The following is a 19,974-nucleotide window of genomic DNA, read 5'->3' as shown; positions in this document are numbered from 1 at the left end:
AACCACATTTTGAAGGGCGGAGAAGAACGTATTCCTCGATTCAAGTCCAGTAATTATTTTAATTCGTATTCTAGTTCATGACAGAAACAGTATTACGTTTTACAAACTGCATTACTGAATTCAAATTACAGGGGAGGGGTGTTTTTCAGAAGTTCATGCATGAAAAGTTAAGCTTACTGTTATATTAACTTTAGATGAGATCATTCTGAGACGTCTGAATAAATGTTTTATGGAATATATATGAATTTGTTTCATGGAATGGAATGGAGTGATGTTACAGAGGACAAAATATGAATAAAACAATGCCGTGAAACACAATGCAATTATCTCGACTAATTGGAATACAAGATTGTTTACTGGTAACATTTAATCTCCTCTACGATTGAGTATTGTCGACATATGGTTCCAGTTCTGGACATAATAAAATTCAATATGTTTGAAATTTAATAGTGTTCCTCATAACATACAGCAATGCATGAGTTCTGGCCCTACATTTCCGCGAAGCAGTGAAGTTAATGATGTGCACAGTATGTCTTAGGGCAGATACAGATGCAATTCTCCACGGGTCCCTTCTTGCATATTTATGAATCCACTATTCAAGCGAAAGCGATAGATGCTCTTTCAGCACTGGTATTTACGCTTTGTGTACATTCTTCAACTTAGGGATCGTATACTACATTCTATTAGAACATTAGTCGTCATGGATACCATTTTGTGTGAATGTATGATTTATAGCCGTTAACAGATCAGAAGTGTACACCCTCTTATTATGGGCATTCATATGACTATACTTAGAAAATTGAAATGGTAGGTTCAAAGGAATTTTAAAGAGATCTTCTGTTTTCATAAAACGCCGTTATTTAATGGTAATACCATACGTAACACCCCCTGATAATGTGTGTATAGTAAGATTGATTGATGTTGGCTGGTTGGTTAGTTGGTTGGCTGGCTAGCTGGTTGGTTGGTTGGTTTTGTGGTTGGTTGTATCGTTGGGTGGTGGGTTGGTAGGTGTATGGGGAGGGGGGGGGGCTGATTGAATGGTTGGTTGGTTGGTTGGTTGGTTGGTTGGTTGGTTGGTTGGTTGACTGACTGACTGACTGACTGACTGACTGACTGACTGATTGACTGATTGATTGATTGATTGATTGATTGAGAGATTGATTGATTGATTGATTGATTGATTGATTGATTGATTGATTGATTGATTGATTGATTGATTGATTGATTGATTGATTGATTGATTGATTGATTGATTGATTGATTGATTGATTGATTGATTGATTGATTGATTGATTGATTGATTGATTGATTGATTGATTGATTGATTGATTGATTGATTGATTGATTGATTGATTGATTGATTGATTGATTGATTGATTGATTGATTGATTGATTGATCGATTGATTGATGGATTGATTGTGAAATCTCAGGAATATATTCTACTGAAGGACACTCTCAACCCCACTCCGATTGTTGAGAATCAACCCTTCATACTACAACTGCCTTGAACCACTGACATTTAAATCTGTATATGGCGCATCATTGGGGCCTTTATTATGTACAACTTATTTGATTCGTCTCAACAACTTATTTGGCAACTCGCCATAACTGTACGGACACTCCAGTATATAATTGGGTCAAGCCAACACTTGCAGTCTAAAGTACCTGGGTGTCTGCAATGTGTTGTGGTGAAGTGAAAGAAGCAAAGATGGAGAAAAATGTGTCTGTGGATATTTTACGGCAAGCTGTCGTCATGGTCACCGTGGTGTGTGCTCTCAATATGATTTTACTCATCCCGCTAACCGTTACCGTCTTACGAGCTATCAAACGTGTTGACGCCTTGGAGCTTGATTTGGAAGAACTCTCAAACGTGCAAAGAAGACAGAATGACTTGCGGTCGGTAAGTATTACCAGTATTGAGTGTGCTCTGGACCAGGCTAAAGTCTTATTCAGCTGCTGTGAATGCTTTCCAAAAAAGTATGTAGATCGCTTTTTAGAACTGAAGGCGAGTGGTGACATCATCAGAATATGCCTTCAGTGGCTTTATACTGGAAATGAGATGAGATAAACGTTTCGAAATAATAATGTTCGGTTTTTATATAGCGCTTTCCCACACCGTGCTCAAAGTGTCCCAAACGTCATTCAATGGGAAACTTATCGACATGCGTTTATGTGTTTTCAGCCAGCTTGAAGTTGAAAACGATTTTGTATTTGTGTTCCCTTCTACGATGAAAACTATATATCTGAACAGAATATACAGGAGTGTGAAATAAAATTACACCGCATTTGTGCATGGTACATTTGAATGTAGTCATATATATCCTTTGGCTCAGTTATATATATATATATATATATATATATATATATATATATATAGTTTTGGTAGTACTGGAACTCTTTCTTGGGTGTTACACCCAAGAAAGAGTTCCAGTACTACCAAAACTATTACGCTCTGCCACTGCGGTATAGAGCACTGTCTTATAGCAGATTGATACTCACCGAGTTATATATATATATATATATATATATATATATATATATATATTTATATATATATATATATATATTTATATATATATATATATATATATATATATATATATATATATAATATATTATATATAGTTTATATGGCAGGAGTTAATGCGCATGTGCAAATAAGCTTACGTTATAGAGTTTGGGTGATGGAATAACCAAGTGTTTTGACCTGGACGTGGATTTGGTGGATTGACTTATTGCATCATTAGACACAATACGAGACAGTGTTCTCCTACAATATATAAGCAAAGTTGGTGTTGACTGCCTAATTGTTCTGTACTAAACCATCTTTGACATAAACGTGCCTATAATGTTTTTCCATTTAATGATTGCGTGTGTTGCAGTTTTTATCTGAAACATATGTGTACAATAGCAGTCCAGTTTATAACTTTAGTAGCTTACAAACCATGCCTTCATAAAAGTTTGGCAGAATGGCGACCGCTACAGATAGACAACACGTCTTTATTTCATCGATATCTTGTTTTGAATATCAAGATCGTGATTTCCAAGTTGAGGGCGCAGTTGAAAGAAAAACACAGTTTCCATGATATCGAACATTTAATGAAAATAACCATGCTTGCGACCATGTAGTATCAACGAAAACATTTATTTTGTCAAAATTGACGGTTAATAGAAATAGTCTTTTTCGGATTTGACGCTGACTGTAATGAAAATTGCGTTCAATTAATTACAAATATCACGTGTCAAATGAAAGTTTGCATTTTTTTAATCAGGAAGGCTACCAACGACGGCCTGAAAGGAGCGTTTCCGATTGTTCATGTCCACAAGGTGAGTTAACTAGATAAAAAACATACCAATTCTAAATTAATTTAATACACTGAAGTGTGATTATCTAATAACAGGTAATAATATTTTGCAATATCAAATTTAGTTTTACAGTGTTGTATGCCATCAGTAAGTGGACATAAAAGGCTATCGTGTGTATATTTGATTGTATTTAGTATATGAGTATGTAGCTTTGTACAAGGCTTTTGATACTGTGTTTATGCTTAATGAGACTTAGTAAGTATTTGACATTTAAGTCCATGCTATGTTTTCAGGCCCTCCAGGACCAAAGGGTGATAAAGGAAGAAAAGGTGACAAAGGAAATCAAGGTACCTTACTTTTTTGTAGATCCGAAGAGATTATCAGCGTGGTTTCATGATGTATATTCAATTGGTAGTTTTTGTAGATTATATTTTGTCGGGGGGGGGGGGGGGGGGGGTTAATAAACCTTTGCGGAAAACATTCATGGAAGTTTGAATGTTTCCAGATATCACGTCATTGAGATATATATGACAAAATCAATTGCTCATAGCATCATGTCACAACTTAAGATATAGAAGTACATCTGACGCCTTTACACTAGACTAGTTCTGTATTCTTTACAACGCAAAAGGGGAACTCTCCACAAGAAACACCACACAGGATTTGAATCCGTGCCAACCCATAGAACAAAGTCATTGGGAGAGTACTTTCAAAGGTAGAAAAGTAGCATAACTGTTTTGTTTTTTAAACTCCCATGCATTTTTAAGTGAAATGCCATAATCGGAGACATGCGGTGCTGTGTTATTTTCTTAACAGGCGAAGCTGGTCCAATGAAGCATTCGGAATTACAAGAATACGTATCTTGGCTTCACAGCAAAGGTCAGATAGAAGAACAGCTTGTAAGTCAAAATCTTTATATCAAAACATCACCATAAATACCATTATTCTTCTTGGGCTGTTAGTGTTAAAATGAAAACTATTAGCATGCAATACATTGAAGGTTGCAAAGCAAAGTGTAGTTCAAAACGTCTTTTAAAACGTCTTTTAAAAACCATTACTTTCACTTAGGTTGGTGGACATATTGAAAAACCAAGCGCACATCTTGTGGCAGAAAACCTTGAAGAATATATTGTGAAAGGTAAGTACTTTAAGGAAAAATCGCCTTGGAACGTTATATAGATCTTTATAACTTATAATAACTTCTTATACTTAGAGCATTATAAAATCATGCGTATTTTGTAGCAATATCTTTAGTTGTGATTTGATTGTTAACAATGGAAACGAGGAAAGCTGACACAAACGTCACCTCGCCCGAAAAAATTCTTTCTAAGATCATTTGCCTTGACAAATATCTTGAGCATTAGCATTCGTCGAATCTTTTCGTTTTGTGTGACAATAATCTCGCCAACGTTACTACATTTTCTTCGCGTAACTTATCATTACCTTAGCATATCATCGCCTTATCATACACATTATACAATTTACGAGTCAGGTTCAACCAAAAATATGGAATATATACTCTGGTCGTTCTACGTCACAATAACCCCGGGTCTAGCTATGTCACGACAACGGGTGTCTACGATTCCGCGTGTTCGAAATATGAGTGAAAACGCTCAAAAATGGCCATTACTTTCCCCGATTTTTTTATATTCTACTGGCGAATAATATTTTTCCTCAATCAGCTTGAAAATACTCGTGACATAAAGTTTGTCACTACTCGTCTGGCGACTCGCAGTGACAAGACCCCTTGGGCCACTCGTATTTTCCTTGGCTGAACGAAGAAAAATATTGGTGAATAATGCATAAATGTGACCACATATATTTTTTTCAGGCATGCCAATAAATATACTTCAATTTTTATTGTGCTAGTAGAAGATACGTGCCAATGATTATGTTATCTATCATACCTGACAAAATATTCATCAATGGCAGTTATTTGTGGAATCAGGCATTAACATGTAGAATATTAGTAGATCTTAGTAAGAATTTTGTCCGACGATTTATTTCTACTCTCCTGGTTTCCATTGACATTTAGCTTTTATCATAATTAGATCCGGTTTTGAAGTTCTGGATACTCACTCCATGGTCAACCAGTGATTCGTTCAGGTACGACAAAAGAACTGGTCGTCTGGAAGTACTCATACCAGGAAGATATTACATTTACAGTCAAATCTACTACCATGACAAAGAACTCCTTACTATGGGACATTTAACTTACCTCAATGACCAGCCAATCATGAGGAGCCTAACATCCCTAAATGGTGAGGACGAGCAGACGGTATACAGTGGTGGTATATTCAACCTTGACACCAATGATACAATCCACCTGAAAGTTCCTTTTTCGAAGGGCACTCTTCACGTCGTCAACAAAGGCACATTCTTTGGTGCAACGTTTCTTGGCGGTGAACAGGTACCAAATGAATTCCTTCAAAACTATTATAAGCAAGTTCCAAAACCAGGTAAGTTCAGATGATGCAAGAAGCACCGCAAGTGATAGAAATCTTAAACCCATCCTTGGTTAAAATAGTTAGAAAAATCAGGGGGTCGTTGGTCACTGCACTTAGTTAGAGGAGACAATATGATAATTGAGACGGTCTAGAATCCAATATGATCACCACATGTTATATTAAGATTATATTGGTTGAAAAGAAGGTAGCGAACTTCCAAATTTCAAAGTTTATTATTTCAAAAGGACCACGAGCTAGCTTTCATAGAGCAGAGTTTTTGGAAGAACTTTAATTTCAAGGAAATTAGTCCCTTAGGAACATTTTACCTTAAGGGGTAGACCATTCGATATCCTGGGGGGGAGGCTTGGAAGATTGGTGGAGAGTCATTATTTTTTTTCCCACCTGCTTGCCTGAGAATTATTTTTTTTCTCCTTCGCCTATGCTGGCAACTTTTTTTTTCTTTGCTTCTTTGAGATATCCGGATTTTTTTTATGTCAACGTTGAACACCTACATTTGTTGCCACAATTTTCTGTTTGGTTTTCACACAGGGTAATACAGAGAGTAAAAAGATGCTGTTCTATCACACACAGATTTTATTTAGAAAACTACATATTTCATACATGTTTGATTTTCAATTAAATAAACATCATTGACAGTTTTTATGCCATGGTATGATGAAAATACAAATCGGAAACTTGATTGGTGAGCTCAGACATTTAGATAGACCGGTCAGTTTCTCCAGCTTGGGGGGATGGGGGTGTCAGTGTTATTTTCCATTGGGCCAACAAAAAGTCACTGACTCCGTGAAAAAAGTTTCATAGAATCTGACAGTAAGCTGTAGAGGGAAGAGCTTTTGAGACTGGGATATGTCTACCTCTTGCGTGAGTGTGTGTGAATAGGGGGGGGGGGGGTTCTAGGGGGTGTCCCCCTAGAAGCCCTGGAGGATTTTTACTTCTAAAGGCAATGTTTAGGCCATCCACAGACACATTCAGACAATAATTTACAAACTTTACAAGACAGCTCTAACATGTAAAAAGCAACTACATAAGGTTGAAACATTTTTTAAATAAAGTTTCATAGCATCTTGACAGTAAGAGGTGGAGGAAAGAACTTTGATTTGAAACTGGAACATGTCTACCTCTTATGGGGGAGGGGGGTTCTAGGGGGTGCCCCCTAGAAGCTCTGGATGATTTTTACTCTTAAAGCCAATTTTCAGGCTATTAACAGACACTTTCAGACAATAATTTGCAAGCTTTACAAGACAGCTCTAACAATTGTAAAAAGCAACTACACATGGTTGAAACATTTTTGAAATAAAGTTTCATAGCATCTTGGATTCTTAGCAGTAAGAGGTGGAGGGAAGAACTTTGATTTGAGGCTTGGACATGTCTACCTCTTATGGGGGGGGGTCCTAGGGGGTCTCCCCTAGAAGCTTTTCAAGTTTTTTTTACCAATTTTGGTGAATCTTATTGTTGGTTTAACGAATGAGTGGCCTCTGGGGTGATGGAGTCCAAGAGGTCTCCCCCTGCCAGATCTGTACTTTTTTGTTTCTATTTAGGCAATTTTTAGGTTATTCATAGCCTCTGAGATATATATTGTCAAGCATCGAAAACCATTTATGAAAGAAACAGAGACAAGAACAAATATATATATGTACCACAGGCTAACGAAACTGACTGGTCCCTGACATGTGTTTGAAACTGTTTGACATGATTTGACAAGTGTCCTGGTTGGAGAGGTACGAGCAGGTTGAACAGTATTCTCGAACCTGTGCATCATTTCCCTGTCAAGATATTTTTTTTTCTAGCAGCAGTGGTCAATCTTTTTTTTTCCATCACCCACTCATATCCGGATTTTTTTTTTCAAGCAAATCCACTTGGCATCTTTTTTTTCCCCGAAATCTTCCAAGCCCCCCCCCCCCAGGATATCAAATGGTCCACCCCTAATTTGTCCATTTATAGTATAGTATAGTCATATAGTATAGTATAGTATAGTATAGTATAGTATAGTATAGCATAGTATAGCATAGCATAGCATAGCATAGCACAGCACAGCACAGCACAGCACAGCACAGCACAGCACAGCATAGTATAGTATAGCATAGCATAGCATAGCACAGCTATACTATACTATGCTGTGCTGTATAGTATAGTGTAGCATTAATTATCGAGTCCCAATTAATAATGTTTCAAGTGTTTACAATAGCTTGGTATTTTTTCCAGAACCACATTATTACAAAAGTATCTATTTACGTTATGAGAAGGTTACTTTAATGTGTTTTTTTTACAAGTTTTATTCATTTTATTTCGTGGCGACTGTTATTTCTAACATTAACAAGCATATGGCAAACATGATGACAGGGTGATATATTACTATTGTTGGTCTTGTTTGTCACTGTTGATGTTTGTTTTTGTACATGTACTCTTCCTAATGCTTCGTATGTACATGACCTACCGGTACGTTGGCCCAAGATCGAGTGAAAGGTCATCGCTTGGGGGCGTTATGCATTGTGCCACTCACATTCATGCAATCACGACCTGCATGCGACGCGACTCTTCCGAAGGAAATTTGAGCGATTGCTGATCAACAAGGCATTTTGTCAACAGGTATGTTCAAACTTAGAATTTCCACGCACTTATTGAGTGAGTTCGTGTTTAACTGTATCAAAAATTTCATAAGGGCTGCCACTATTACAGTAGAGTAGACGACCAATACTGACATTTTGACGTCGTGTGGTCAACAATCACGCGTATGCGGCGTAATGTGAGTCAAACTATACTCTCTACAACCCAAAGTTTACAAGAATGGCTTTGTGTCGCAAGACTAACTGATGATACTATCCCAGTAGTCTAGAATTTAAGCACATTGTAGACCAAATATTGAGTAGAACACAGTCCATGATAGAGGGACTGAGTGGAACAATGTGTCTTTATTTCTACAGAGACACACAGCTCTGAGATTGGTCGAGGATCTGAACTGAAGCCAAGTCACTGCTGTCATCTATTAACAGAGTAGAAATAATCTAAATTACTCTCAATATCTTTCATCTCATCACTAATACTTGTCAGGTCATCTTTGAGAGCTGTGATGTTGGTTGCTATGGTAAGATACATGTACGTAGCAAAGTCTGCTGGTACTCCCATAGTTGACTGAGTTATCGCTACCATTTGGATCCCTCTTGTGTAACTCCATACATGTATACATTTGAACGTCCAATGGTATGCAGTAATTCTCCATGTTAAACAGCTTCAAAAAGATGCCAAGACTGACATCATGTAACACTAGCGGGCATACCTACCAAGACAAATTACACTTATGTTACTCTATATGCATGTATTTTCACATCAGTATTTTGTCATTTAATTATGGAGGCCATAATATTGAAAATACATAATACAGTAGTATGACTACTTGTCATACATAAAAATAAATACTTTCATAGTGTTACAACCTTAACCTTTGAGAATTAGAAGTTCTGTCAATTTATGAACAACACAATGGAAGGCATAAAACTTGGCTCACAGATAGCATACTAATTTACTATTGTATCTAAGGTTAATGATCACCTGACTTATTGGAATGGATACCATGGGAGAATAGATACAATTTAAGAATTTGGGAGCATCTTTCAGCCTTGAACCTGCTTCAACATATCTTCTGTTCATCTCTGTGAGATCACCAATAGTACGACAAGTTTGTTGTCCACGTTAGGATAGTGGTATTTGACATTTGTCTTTATCAATGATGCACCACAAACAAAAATGTTTTCCTGAGAAACAAAGAAAAAGATATCTAAAATATCGACTGGTATTTATTTTATCATGCACATGTCTACTTCGTAACCATCTAGGGGCACATATTACATGTACATACAGAGAAGCACTGTGACCTGTTCAGTATACAATCAACTCAGTAAAAGTGGTATGACAGTTTACATGTAAAGTTAAATGACATGAACGTGTCTTGCCATTTCCAAAATGCAAATATTTGGCAAGTAAAAATAATGAAAATAATTACAACTTTAATTTGGCTTCAGACTTTGCATTATGTTTTTTGTATCTTGCCCCGTTTTACATGTAAATCTGAAAAGGTTCTCTCTGGTCATGCCAGTGGTTAGCCCTGCTTACATACGACAGGCGGTGCATGAGTCTATATTGCTGACTTGACTCTAAACAAATAGTAGGACAATTGTCTGAATCGAGTCCCAGATTACTCTGTATGCAAGCACGACTAGTCAGTGATCATACCGGGACTGCTTTGAGTACGGGCGAGGTGAGGCATGTTGAGGTATTTTAAATATTGCGAAATGTCAAGTACAAGGTTTAAATACAATGGAATAATGAAAAAAAATTGGCCGAGTCTGCTGACAGGCGCCGGTCGCAAGAAACTCCGTAAATTAAATTATCAGATGATGTTATGTCTACTACAACTAGTACAAGTTGAATGTTGTTGATTTGGTTTATAAAATTTGTTAGAAAATTGAAATTCGAATTGCCTCAAAATTATTTTAGATCCCTGGTTTATTTCATTCATCATTAAAATTTTCCAGGGTTAAAGCTGTAAGACACTGGAATTATTTATAGCTAACCTCAAAATCCTCTTTTTTTCTTTTTCTTGTGTGCATTTCCCAGTCATTATTTTTCTGAGATTTTGTGTAATTTTTCATAACAGTAGATTTTTTTATATAAAATGGTGACTATGGTATAAAAGTACAATACATTACCAACTTTCTGTGTAAAATGTGTTTTATAGTGAGACATCATATGAAACCACTAACCACTTTATTACATCACTAAAACAAAACTGCATAGTGAAGAGCTGAAGAACTGAACCACTTCTACATGTTACCAAAATAAAAAATTAAATTAAGAACAACAGTGGAGCTATTCTGACCGATAGGTCGCTTGTATGAATTTTCATGTCAGCACAAATTTGACATTCACCACTACGACTGTGTTTTGACCAATTGTAAGTCTCATTCATCCTGTAAACTTTACCATGCAATATGGCCTCTTTTCCATGCAAAAGTTTTCTTTTGCAACTTCCACAAAACTTAGGTGTGTGTATTCCATTCTCATTGCAACTAACATTGATTTTGAAAACATATCGAATATCATTCACATATTCATTGACATTGTGCTCATGGCAGCCTCTAGTATTTAAATTATTAAAACAAAACCTGCAATGTAAATCAATAGCACTGTGATGATATTCTAGACCTGTCAATGTTGACATTTTTATGACAGCAAAAACAAAAGTAGTGGTACCTCAGCCGATATCGTTGTTGTCAATTTTTTATTAGCGTAACGGGTTTGAAGTTTACTAATTTGTATCATTTTTCAAAGGTCATGCCCCAGTGCTACGGGTCATGCCCCACTTTACGATTGTACCAGAATCACTCAAAACTCAATAAACAAACACAAAAAACTGTTTTCATTGGCTCAAAAACTCTACCAAAAAAATGACAGTTATTCAGTGATTGTAAAAATTGTCCCATCACAACAGTGAAAAATTTGATCACTTGAAGATCGACTTGTGTAAAACCTATATCCAGGCCAGCCATTACAGTTCATTCATAAATAAGAAGTATGACGTCAGTGTCGTCCCGGGGCACCCATGTGACCTTTCCTAATATGGTAGTTTAGTCAAAAGAGCGGGAAAAAGGATGCCACTCCCATTGAATACATCATGAGACCCCATATTGAAATTTAAAAATCATGTGTAATCTCGCGTGAAATTCAAATCTCGTTTTTCGCGCATGCGCATGCGCACACTGTAATTCCACATCGAACGCTATTTGAACAGAGGTGAACTCGCCCCATTTTCACCTCGTCCCATTTCAACTTGCCCCATTTTCACCTCATCCCATTTCCAACTCACTCCATTTCCAACTCGTCCCATTTCAACTCGCCCCATTTTCAACTCGCCCCATTTCCAACTCACCCAAACAACACTGTTTATCATTTACAAATGAAAATAATACATGAACTCGAAGTATGGCAACCACAAAATTTACATGGTTTTACATACATGGCCAGTCAAAGCATAGCAAATATGGGTTTTGGCTAAGTGTTTGCTCTAGCACTTATACTAGCACAAATAGGCAATGATGTATATTAACTTTCCTCAGTCATAGAATATCACTTTTCACATTAGGACTTAATGTTTACAACCCAAATGATAATGATATTAGTGACCGACACGCTTACGACTTCTGCATATGGGTTTTTGAGATGTGTCTAAGTACTACTGTATACCTGGTTTACAGTGCAAGTGGTATTTCATTAGTGGAATATGAGATACCATAGACCCTCCAAACTGATGAGTACTACTAGCTTCAATTTTCTTAAATATGCTCAGGTAAATTATATTGTAAGGAGTTTGGGCGTGTTGAAAATAGGGTGAGTTGAAATTACAGCGAGTTCAAAATGGGCCGAGTTGAGTGGGACGAGTTGAAATTGGGACGAGTTGATTCGTCACTGTCTGGCTGTGCTCTCACCAGTGTGTATCAAAAAATACAGAAACTGTATTAACACATAGGCCATTTAGTCTGGATGCCAACTGTGGTGTCTAACCCACAGTCTGGTCAAAGTCCCCCAATCAGCGCAAAAAGTTGTTCATCCAATCAATGAACCCCAGCTGCTATAGTGATGTAAACAGTGTATAAGTAGCATCCTCAGATGACAAATATGCCAATTACATTACATAACTGCCCCAATAAACACTAACTTTATGGTTGACTGTGTTATTGGTTACTTGACTATGTTGTTAATGACTGTGGGTGGAGGGGGATGAATTTTAATTAACTTATATCTCATGAATCTGAAGACTTCTCGAGTAACAACTTTGACTAGACTGTGAGTGAAGGTATAAATCGATATTCCATGACTGATGAACATTGTAAACACCATTGCCTATCTGTGCTAGTGTAAGTGCTAGATCTAGCAAACACCTAGCCAAAACACACATGCATGCGACCACCACTTTCTGCTATGAAGTGTTACATTTTGCTATGCTTCGACTAGCCACATACATAAAATCATGTAATTTTTTCGGTCCCCGTACTTCGAGTTCATGTATGGTTTAGATAAACATTTTATTTCCTGGAGTGGCATTCCCCGTTTAACGTACATATTTAATTAGCGCATAGATCCTACATATAGGGTCTATCATTAGCGTCACTACTAGTACTAGTACTGTGATATGCTGGCAGTCTACCTCACATCACAGACAAGTAATTCTGTGATCACAACAATACACAGACTGTCAACAGTCATCTTGACTTTTTTTGTAATTTATCTTTAATATTTTTGTTGCTGAAATTAATAGAATTATAACCATAACGTGGTGTGCATTGGGCATTCCATGAAGTCAAGATGACTGTTCTAACTTACCCACCAGACTTTCCTTTCTAGGAATATTCATAAGCATCCTTGTTTATGGAACGTCTAACTCTGGTTAACCACTAGCGGTTGTTTGAAGAGATAATACAGATACTAGATTATATTTTATGTGTTTGAATCCTCAGTGAGTAGTGCACATTCTTTTTATGCATTGTACATACTGGCAATTAAATTGTACATGATGTTATTGGTTATGCATTTGTACACAACTAGAACTAGTATTTAAATAAAACATTTCAGAAAGTTTAAGGAATATGACAAAATATAATCTGCGTCTGAATACAGACTAAACAATAGCATAGCCTGTCTAGCCATGACAGGAGATGCATGTCACTACACTCAAAAGAGACACATTGTGGGAAATACTTTTACCTGCTTAAGTGTGAATTATATATGTTCAAGACAATACAATTGATTTTGAAAACTTGTATTTTCTATTTTAACAGGTACTTGATCTGTTGGTGATAATACTACTTTTCTAAGGCATGGACAAAATTATAATCAAGGAAGAAGATTCTACAAACTATGATCCACTTCACAGTCATCAAGAAAATTTTATCATGTGTAATGTGATAGATTCCTCTTACTGTCCTAGTGAACCTATCTCAGTCAAATATGAAGAACAATATACAAACAACCCTCTTCACAGTCATCAAGAAAACAGTATCCTGTGTGATGTAGATGCCCCCTACTCTCCTAGTGAACCTATCTCAATCAAAGATGAAGAGCAGACACAAGGGAAAGAGAGGATAACAGTACAACATGAAGACTACGTAAACAATAGAAGTCAATGTGATGCCAGTAGATGTGATTTGATAAATATGCATTATCATTCAAATGAACTTGGCCCAGTCAGCACTGACACCATATTAGAGCTGGATACAAGAAATATCTCGTCCAATGACAAAGTGAAGGAGGATATACAAGTAAAGATAGAAGATGAGGAACATGTTAGTGACACTGCTTATAGTTACTGGAAAGTAACAAGTGAAGAATTAAAAAATAATGGAGTACACTGTCCTGACCAAACTATCAATGTCAAGGCTGTTGAACAACTATCTGGAGGAGTAGATGCAGAGAACAACTTGTCCACACTAGGACAAGAAAATTGTATGAATGGACCTGAGAATCCCTTCCCTATTAAGATAGAGCAAGTAGATTTTACTTGTGGTCAAATACCAGAAGATGAACATGATAAGAATGTAAACCAGAAACTTATTTTACAAAGAACAGATGTAAGCTATTCAAGAATTCAAACAGAGTGTGATGAAACTGTTTGTCAGAGTCACTTGGGGAAAGCCCACACAGAGACTACCTCATGTGTTTATCAGTCCAAAATCAAAATTAACATACATGGTACAAATGTTGATGGTAAAAGTCATGTGAGTGTATATATGGTAAGCCCAATTAAGAATAGACTGATTGCATGTAAAGAGTGTGGTAAAGGGTTTACTAAGCCTTCACATCTGAAGACACACATGAGGATACACACAAATGGAAGGCCATATGTTTGTAAAGAATGTGGTAAAGGGTTTAATCAAAATAGTAATCTGAAGACACACATGAGGATCCACACAAGACCATATGTATGTAAAGAATGTGGTAAAGGGTTTAATGAAAATATTAATCTGAAGACACACATGAGGATACACACAAATGAAAGGCCATATGTTTGTAAAGAATGTGGTAAAGGGTTTAATCAAAATGGTAATCTGAAGACACACATGAGGATCCACACAAGACCATATGTATGTAAAGAATGTGGTAAAGGGTTTAATGAAAATATTAATCTGAAGGCACACATGATGATCCACACAAATGAAAGACCATATGTGTGTAAAGAATGTGGTAAAGGATTTACTAGGACTTCATATCTGAAGGCGCACATGAGGATCCACACAAATGAAAGACCACATGTGTGTAAAGAATGTGGTAAAGGATTTACTAGGACTTCAGATCTGAAGGTACACATGAGGATACACACAAATGAGAGACCATATGTGTGTAAAGAATGTGGTAAAGGATTTACTAGGACTTCAGATCTGAAGGTACACATGAGGAGACACACAAATGAGAGACCATGTGTGTGTAAAGAATGTGGTAAAGGATTTACTAGGAATTCAGATCAGAAGGTACACATGAGGATACACACAAATGAAAGACCCTATGTGTGTAAAGAATGTGGTAAAGGATTTACTAGGACTTCAGATCTGAAGGTACACATGAGGATACACACAAATGAGAGACCATGTGTGTGTAAAGAATGTGGTAAAGGATTTACTAGGACTTCAGATCTGAAGGTACACATGAGGATACACACAAATGAAAGACCATATGTGTGTAAAGAATGTGGTAAAGGATTTACTAGGACTTCAGATCTGAAGGTACACATGAGGATACACACAAATGAAAGACCATATGTGTGTAAAGAATGTGGTAAAGGATTTACTACGACTTCAGATCTGAAGGTACACATGAGGATCCATACAAATGAAAGACCATATGTGTGTAAAGAATGTGGTAAAGGGTTTAATCAAAATGGTAATTTCAAGACACACATGAGGATCCACATAAATAAAAGACCATAAGTGTGTAAAGAATGTGGTAAAAGGTTTAATGAAAATATTAATCTGAAGGCACACATGATGATCCACACAAATGAAAGACCATATGTGTGTAAAGAATGTGGTAAAGGATTTACTAGGACTTCATATCTGAAGGCGCACATGAGGATCCACACAAATGAAAGACCACATGTGTGTAAAGAATGTGGTAAAGGATTTACTAGGACTTCAGATCTGAAGGTACACATGTTTTACATTCTAGAGTTATACGAAATACATTCTAATATTGGGCGATGGTCTGGGGAGCTTGCATTTAATACATTTACTACATTCTAAAGTTGCACAAAATACATTCTAGTATCGGGAGATGGTCCGGTATTAAATGTATTAAATGCAAGTTCCACAGACCATCGCCCGATACTAGAATGTATTTAGTACAACTCTAGAATGTATTAAATGTATTATATTGAAGTCTTTATGAAGTCTTAATCACATTTTTTTATGGTAATACTTTCGGATGTATAACTACCAAACAGTCATATTGTAATGTATATCTCTCAATATCTTAATTCTGTCAGAAATTCATGACATTTATAATGGTTAAGATAAAAAACTTGCTTGACAACATAATATGGATGTATTCATGTACATAGTTGGTATGTTCCAGGTTATTGAATTGTATTTTGTGAAATAGACATTTTTATAGGAAGGGAGTTAAAGAAAGTTACAGTTTGAATGAATTATGAAAGTATTTGAACACATTTGTTACTTGGCCACTTTTCCTCCAGCAATATAATTTTAATAGCATACATTATTTGTAATCCATATTTAGTCACATAAAGTCAGATGCAAATTGTTGTAATATGTATTTAGGTAATGTGACAGTCTAAAATATACTTGAGTTAGTTTTCTATTCTAAATATCAGTTATTAGAATTTTAAAAATACTTTTCTACTTTTATATGAATTTTCCAGTACTTTATGGTATCCTCAGTGTGTGTTTATAAAAGGTTCAAGTAAAATTAGGAATACTCTGGCAGCCATATTTGATCACTTGACCTGTCACATGTCTCAATGCCTACAAAATATGAAAGTAATTCTTAGAACCTATTAATTGATATATAGGTTGTTGATTTTATTTGTAAGTTTTTATATTTATTCAATTCAGACCACAGCGGGAGGTACTAGTTAATTAGTCCCCGCCAGACGAAGTCCGGGACAGGGACTTATGGATTGGATTCCATCTGTCTGTGGGTCCGTCCGTCTGTCCAGAACCGTTTCTTGGAGATGCCTGGACCGATTTTTTTCAAACTTGGTACAGGGGCAACATACAATGGCATACATATGCACGTCAATTTGTTTTGTGATATGATCCAATATGGCCACCTAGCAGCCATTTTGTTTGCAAATTTTCCCTGTCTAAAACCATAACTAAGACATGCTTGAACAGATCTCATTCAAAGTTGGTATTAGTACAGTGTTCTATGACATATATGTGCATATTCATTGTTGTCGTGATATGATCCAATATGGCTGCCTGGCAGCCATTTTGTTTGCAAATTTTCCATGTCGAAAGCCATAACTCGGACATGCTTGCCTTGAACAGATCTCATTCAACATTGGCATTAGGACAGTGTTCTGTGACATACATGTGCATATCCATTTTCGTCATGATACGATCCAACATGGCTGCCTAGCAGCCATTTTGTTTGCGAATTTTCCATGTCCAAAGCCATAACTCAGACATGCTTGAACAGCCCCCTGCCCCCCCCCCCCCCATACCTGACCCATCCTTTATTGTTGAATGGTTTATTCCATCACGTCACCTTGAAGAGTAGGCATGTCCCATGTCCAACGAGGAGACACAACATGAGTAGGCATGTCCCATGTCCAACGAGCAGACACAACATATCTAAGTCTGTTTGATTTAGGTTCACAAGTGTTGTTGCGTGATCAGAGTAGTGATATCAAGAAAATGACAACATAAACTGCAAGTTTCTTAAAACTCAATCACAGTGGGGACTATGTCATTCTGAAAGACTTGTTCATTTCATTCCTGGGCTTGATATACTAGTATACTAAGATGCATTTCATGCATATTATTGTTTTTCCATGTTTTTGTGAACTGTAAAAAAATTGCCCAGGGAATATTTACCAGAATGTTTTCAATATGTTGTAAAGAAAGAGATTCCCTTGCCTGTATACACACTCAGGGCATTTAATTATTAGCATATTTTGGTGGGCCAAATAATAAATGTGTTAGTCTAGCATCCTGGGTTTCCAAATATATGTAGGTTCATATAGTTGAATAAACTCAAACCCATGTTTACAAGGTACACTATTATGATGTCTAGGCACATATTCACAGATATTTAGTTAGATTTTTACATTTTATGTAATTCCATTATTCAAATGGTATTTTACATATTTTCTACATATTTTTTGAAATTAATACAGACAAGTGTATTTCCTAAGACTAAAGGTGATAAATATATTGCAAAACACTCTCATATTGTCATTATAATGAAAATTGAACAGAAAATCTTGTTCATTGGCGGCCATCTTTGATCATGTGACAAGTCACATGATTTAATGGTTTCCATACCAACATTTTTTTATTAGCCCATATTTTGGTGGGCCAAATAATAAATGTGTTAGTGAGATATATTTATTGGTGGAAGTCTGTGTGTGTGTGTCTGTCTGTGTCGTTTTCTCCATAACGGCTTGCTCAACTCAAACGAAATTTTGAAGACGTATTCCGTAGGGTAATGGCAAGACTGGATTAGGTTTTGGTAAAATTCCCGTGAATATCAATGAGCAATTGACGTAATTAATGTTATTCAGAAATTAGGCTATATCTCAAGAATGCAGGCTTCAAATTCATTATAACTTGGCACACACATTTGCAATACCAAAGCGCACCTGTCATGAAAATATTACTGATTAGCTTTTAGTTTTAATAAGTAATTGGCATATTTTTGATTGGCCACAAAAAAGAAAAAAATAGTTTCTCATCAGGAAATGTCTAAAGTATTACGACTTTATCACCATTTTTAGCACAACTGAACTGAGGTTCAGTAGTGCTATAGGGATCACCCGGCGTCTGTCTGTCTGTCTGTGTGTGTGGATGTGTGTGTGTAAACAACTTAAAGTCAAAAACCGCTTAACCGATTGCCACGATATTTGGTGGGTCCATTACCTTGGGTATCTAGTTGGGAAATTGTTCAAATCAAAATGATCGCATCACAGGTGTGTGATTTTGGTCAAAAAATGTGATTTTTGGTCAAAAAACTTCAACTCAGAAACTACTGGGCAGATTGGTGCGAAATTTGGTGGGAACATTCTTAAGGGGGTGTAAAGTAATATTCCATCAGTGATATGCAAATTAGGGCTATAAATGTGTCATTTTGGTTAAAAATCTATAATTCCAAAACTACTGAGCAGAGTGGGCTGAAAATTAATGGGAATGTATCTAGGGATGTATGGACGAAGAATATTAAGCATACCATGATTCCATGAGTGATATGCAAATTAGGTGTAACAATTCATTTTTGGTCAAAAACTTATATCTCAAAAAGTACTTGGTCACCGAGTCTGAAACTTGGTGAGATGTTTCTGAGTGTTATTCTTCAAAACATTTTGACAAAATTGGCCCTAGCGACCATGACCACGCCCTTAGCAACAACCAAATGGCAGTATATTTTGGTCAAATAACAACATCATCTGGTAGGCAAATGAGTAAACATTCAAAAAATGTATGCAAATACCGTAGCAACCATGACCACGCCCATAGAAACAGCCAAACGGTCGTGTATTTCACAAAGATAACAGGGATTAATAGACAATTGAATAAACGTTCAAAAAATATATGTAAATTTGCCTAGCAACAAGACCACGTCCATAGCAACAGCCAAATGATAGCATATATCGTAAAGATAGCAACATGGTTGGATAGGCAACTGGATAGTCATTCACCAAATGAACACATACTGTTAGCATGGACTACCATATCGATAAACATTTTTAAAAATTGTACAGTTGTGCTACAACGCCATTGGCGGTATTTTCTAAAACACGACTGGCTCAATTCAAACGAAATTTATTGCATGTGTTCTGTAGGGTAGTGACAAGAACTGATTAGGTTTCGGTAAACATCCCAAGAATATTAACGAGAAATTTACATAAATAATGGTTTTCGGTAATGAGGCTATATCTCAAGAATGCACACTTCAAATTCAATATAATTTGATACA

At 36.3% G+C, this 19,974-nt stretch overlaps 1 protein-coding gene across 1 annotated transcript in view; it reads left to right on the top strand.

The window, feature by feature from the left end:
• Positions 1-16,058, top strand: part of LOC144442092 (uncharacterized) — a 386,503-nt gene extending 370,445 nt beyond the window's left edge. The window contains 1 exon segment of the mRNA XM_078131362.1: positions 14,961-16,058. Coding sequence (XP_077987488.1) covers positions 14,961-16,058 — 1,098 coding nt within the window.
• Positions 16,059-19,974: the final 3,916 nt, after the last annotated feature.

The sequence above is a fragment of the Glandiceps talaboti genome, chromosome 11 (genome assembly GCF_964340395.1).
Source record: "Glandiceps talaboti chromosome 11, keGlaTala1.1, whole genome shotgun sequence".
NCBI classification, from domain to species: Eukaryota; Metazoa; Hemichordata; class Enteropneusta; family Spengelidae; genus Glandiceps; species Glandiceps talaboti.
The sequence above is the reverse complement of the archived record's forward strand: the minus strand, read 5'-3'. Positions and strand labels throughout refer to the sequence as shown.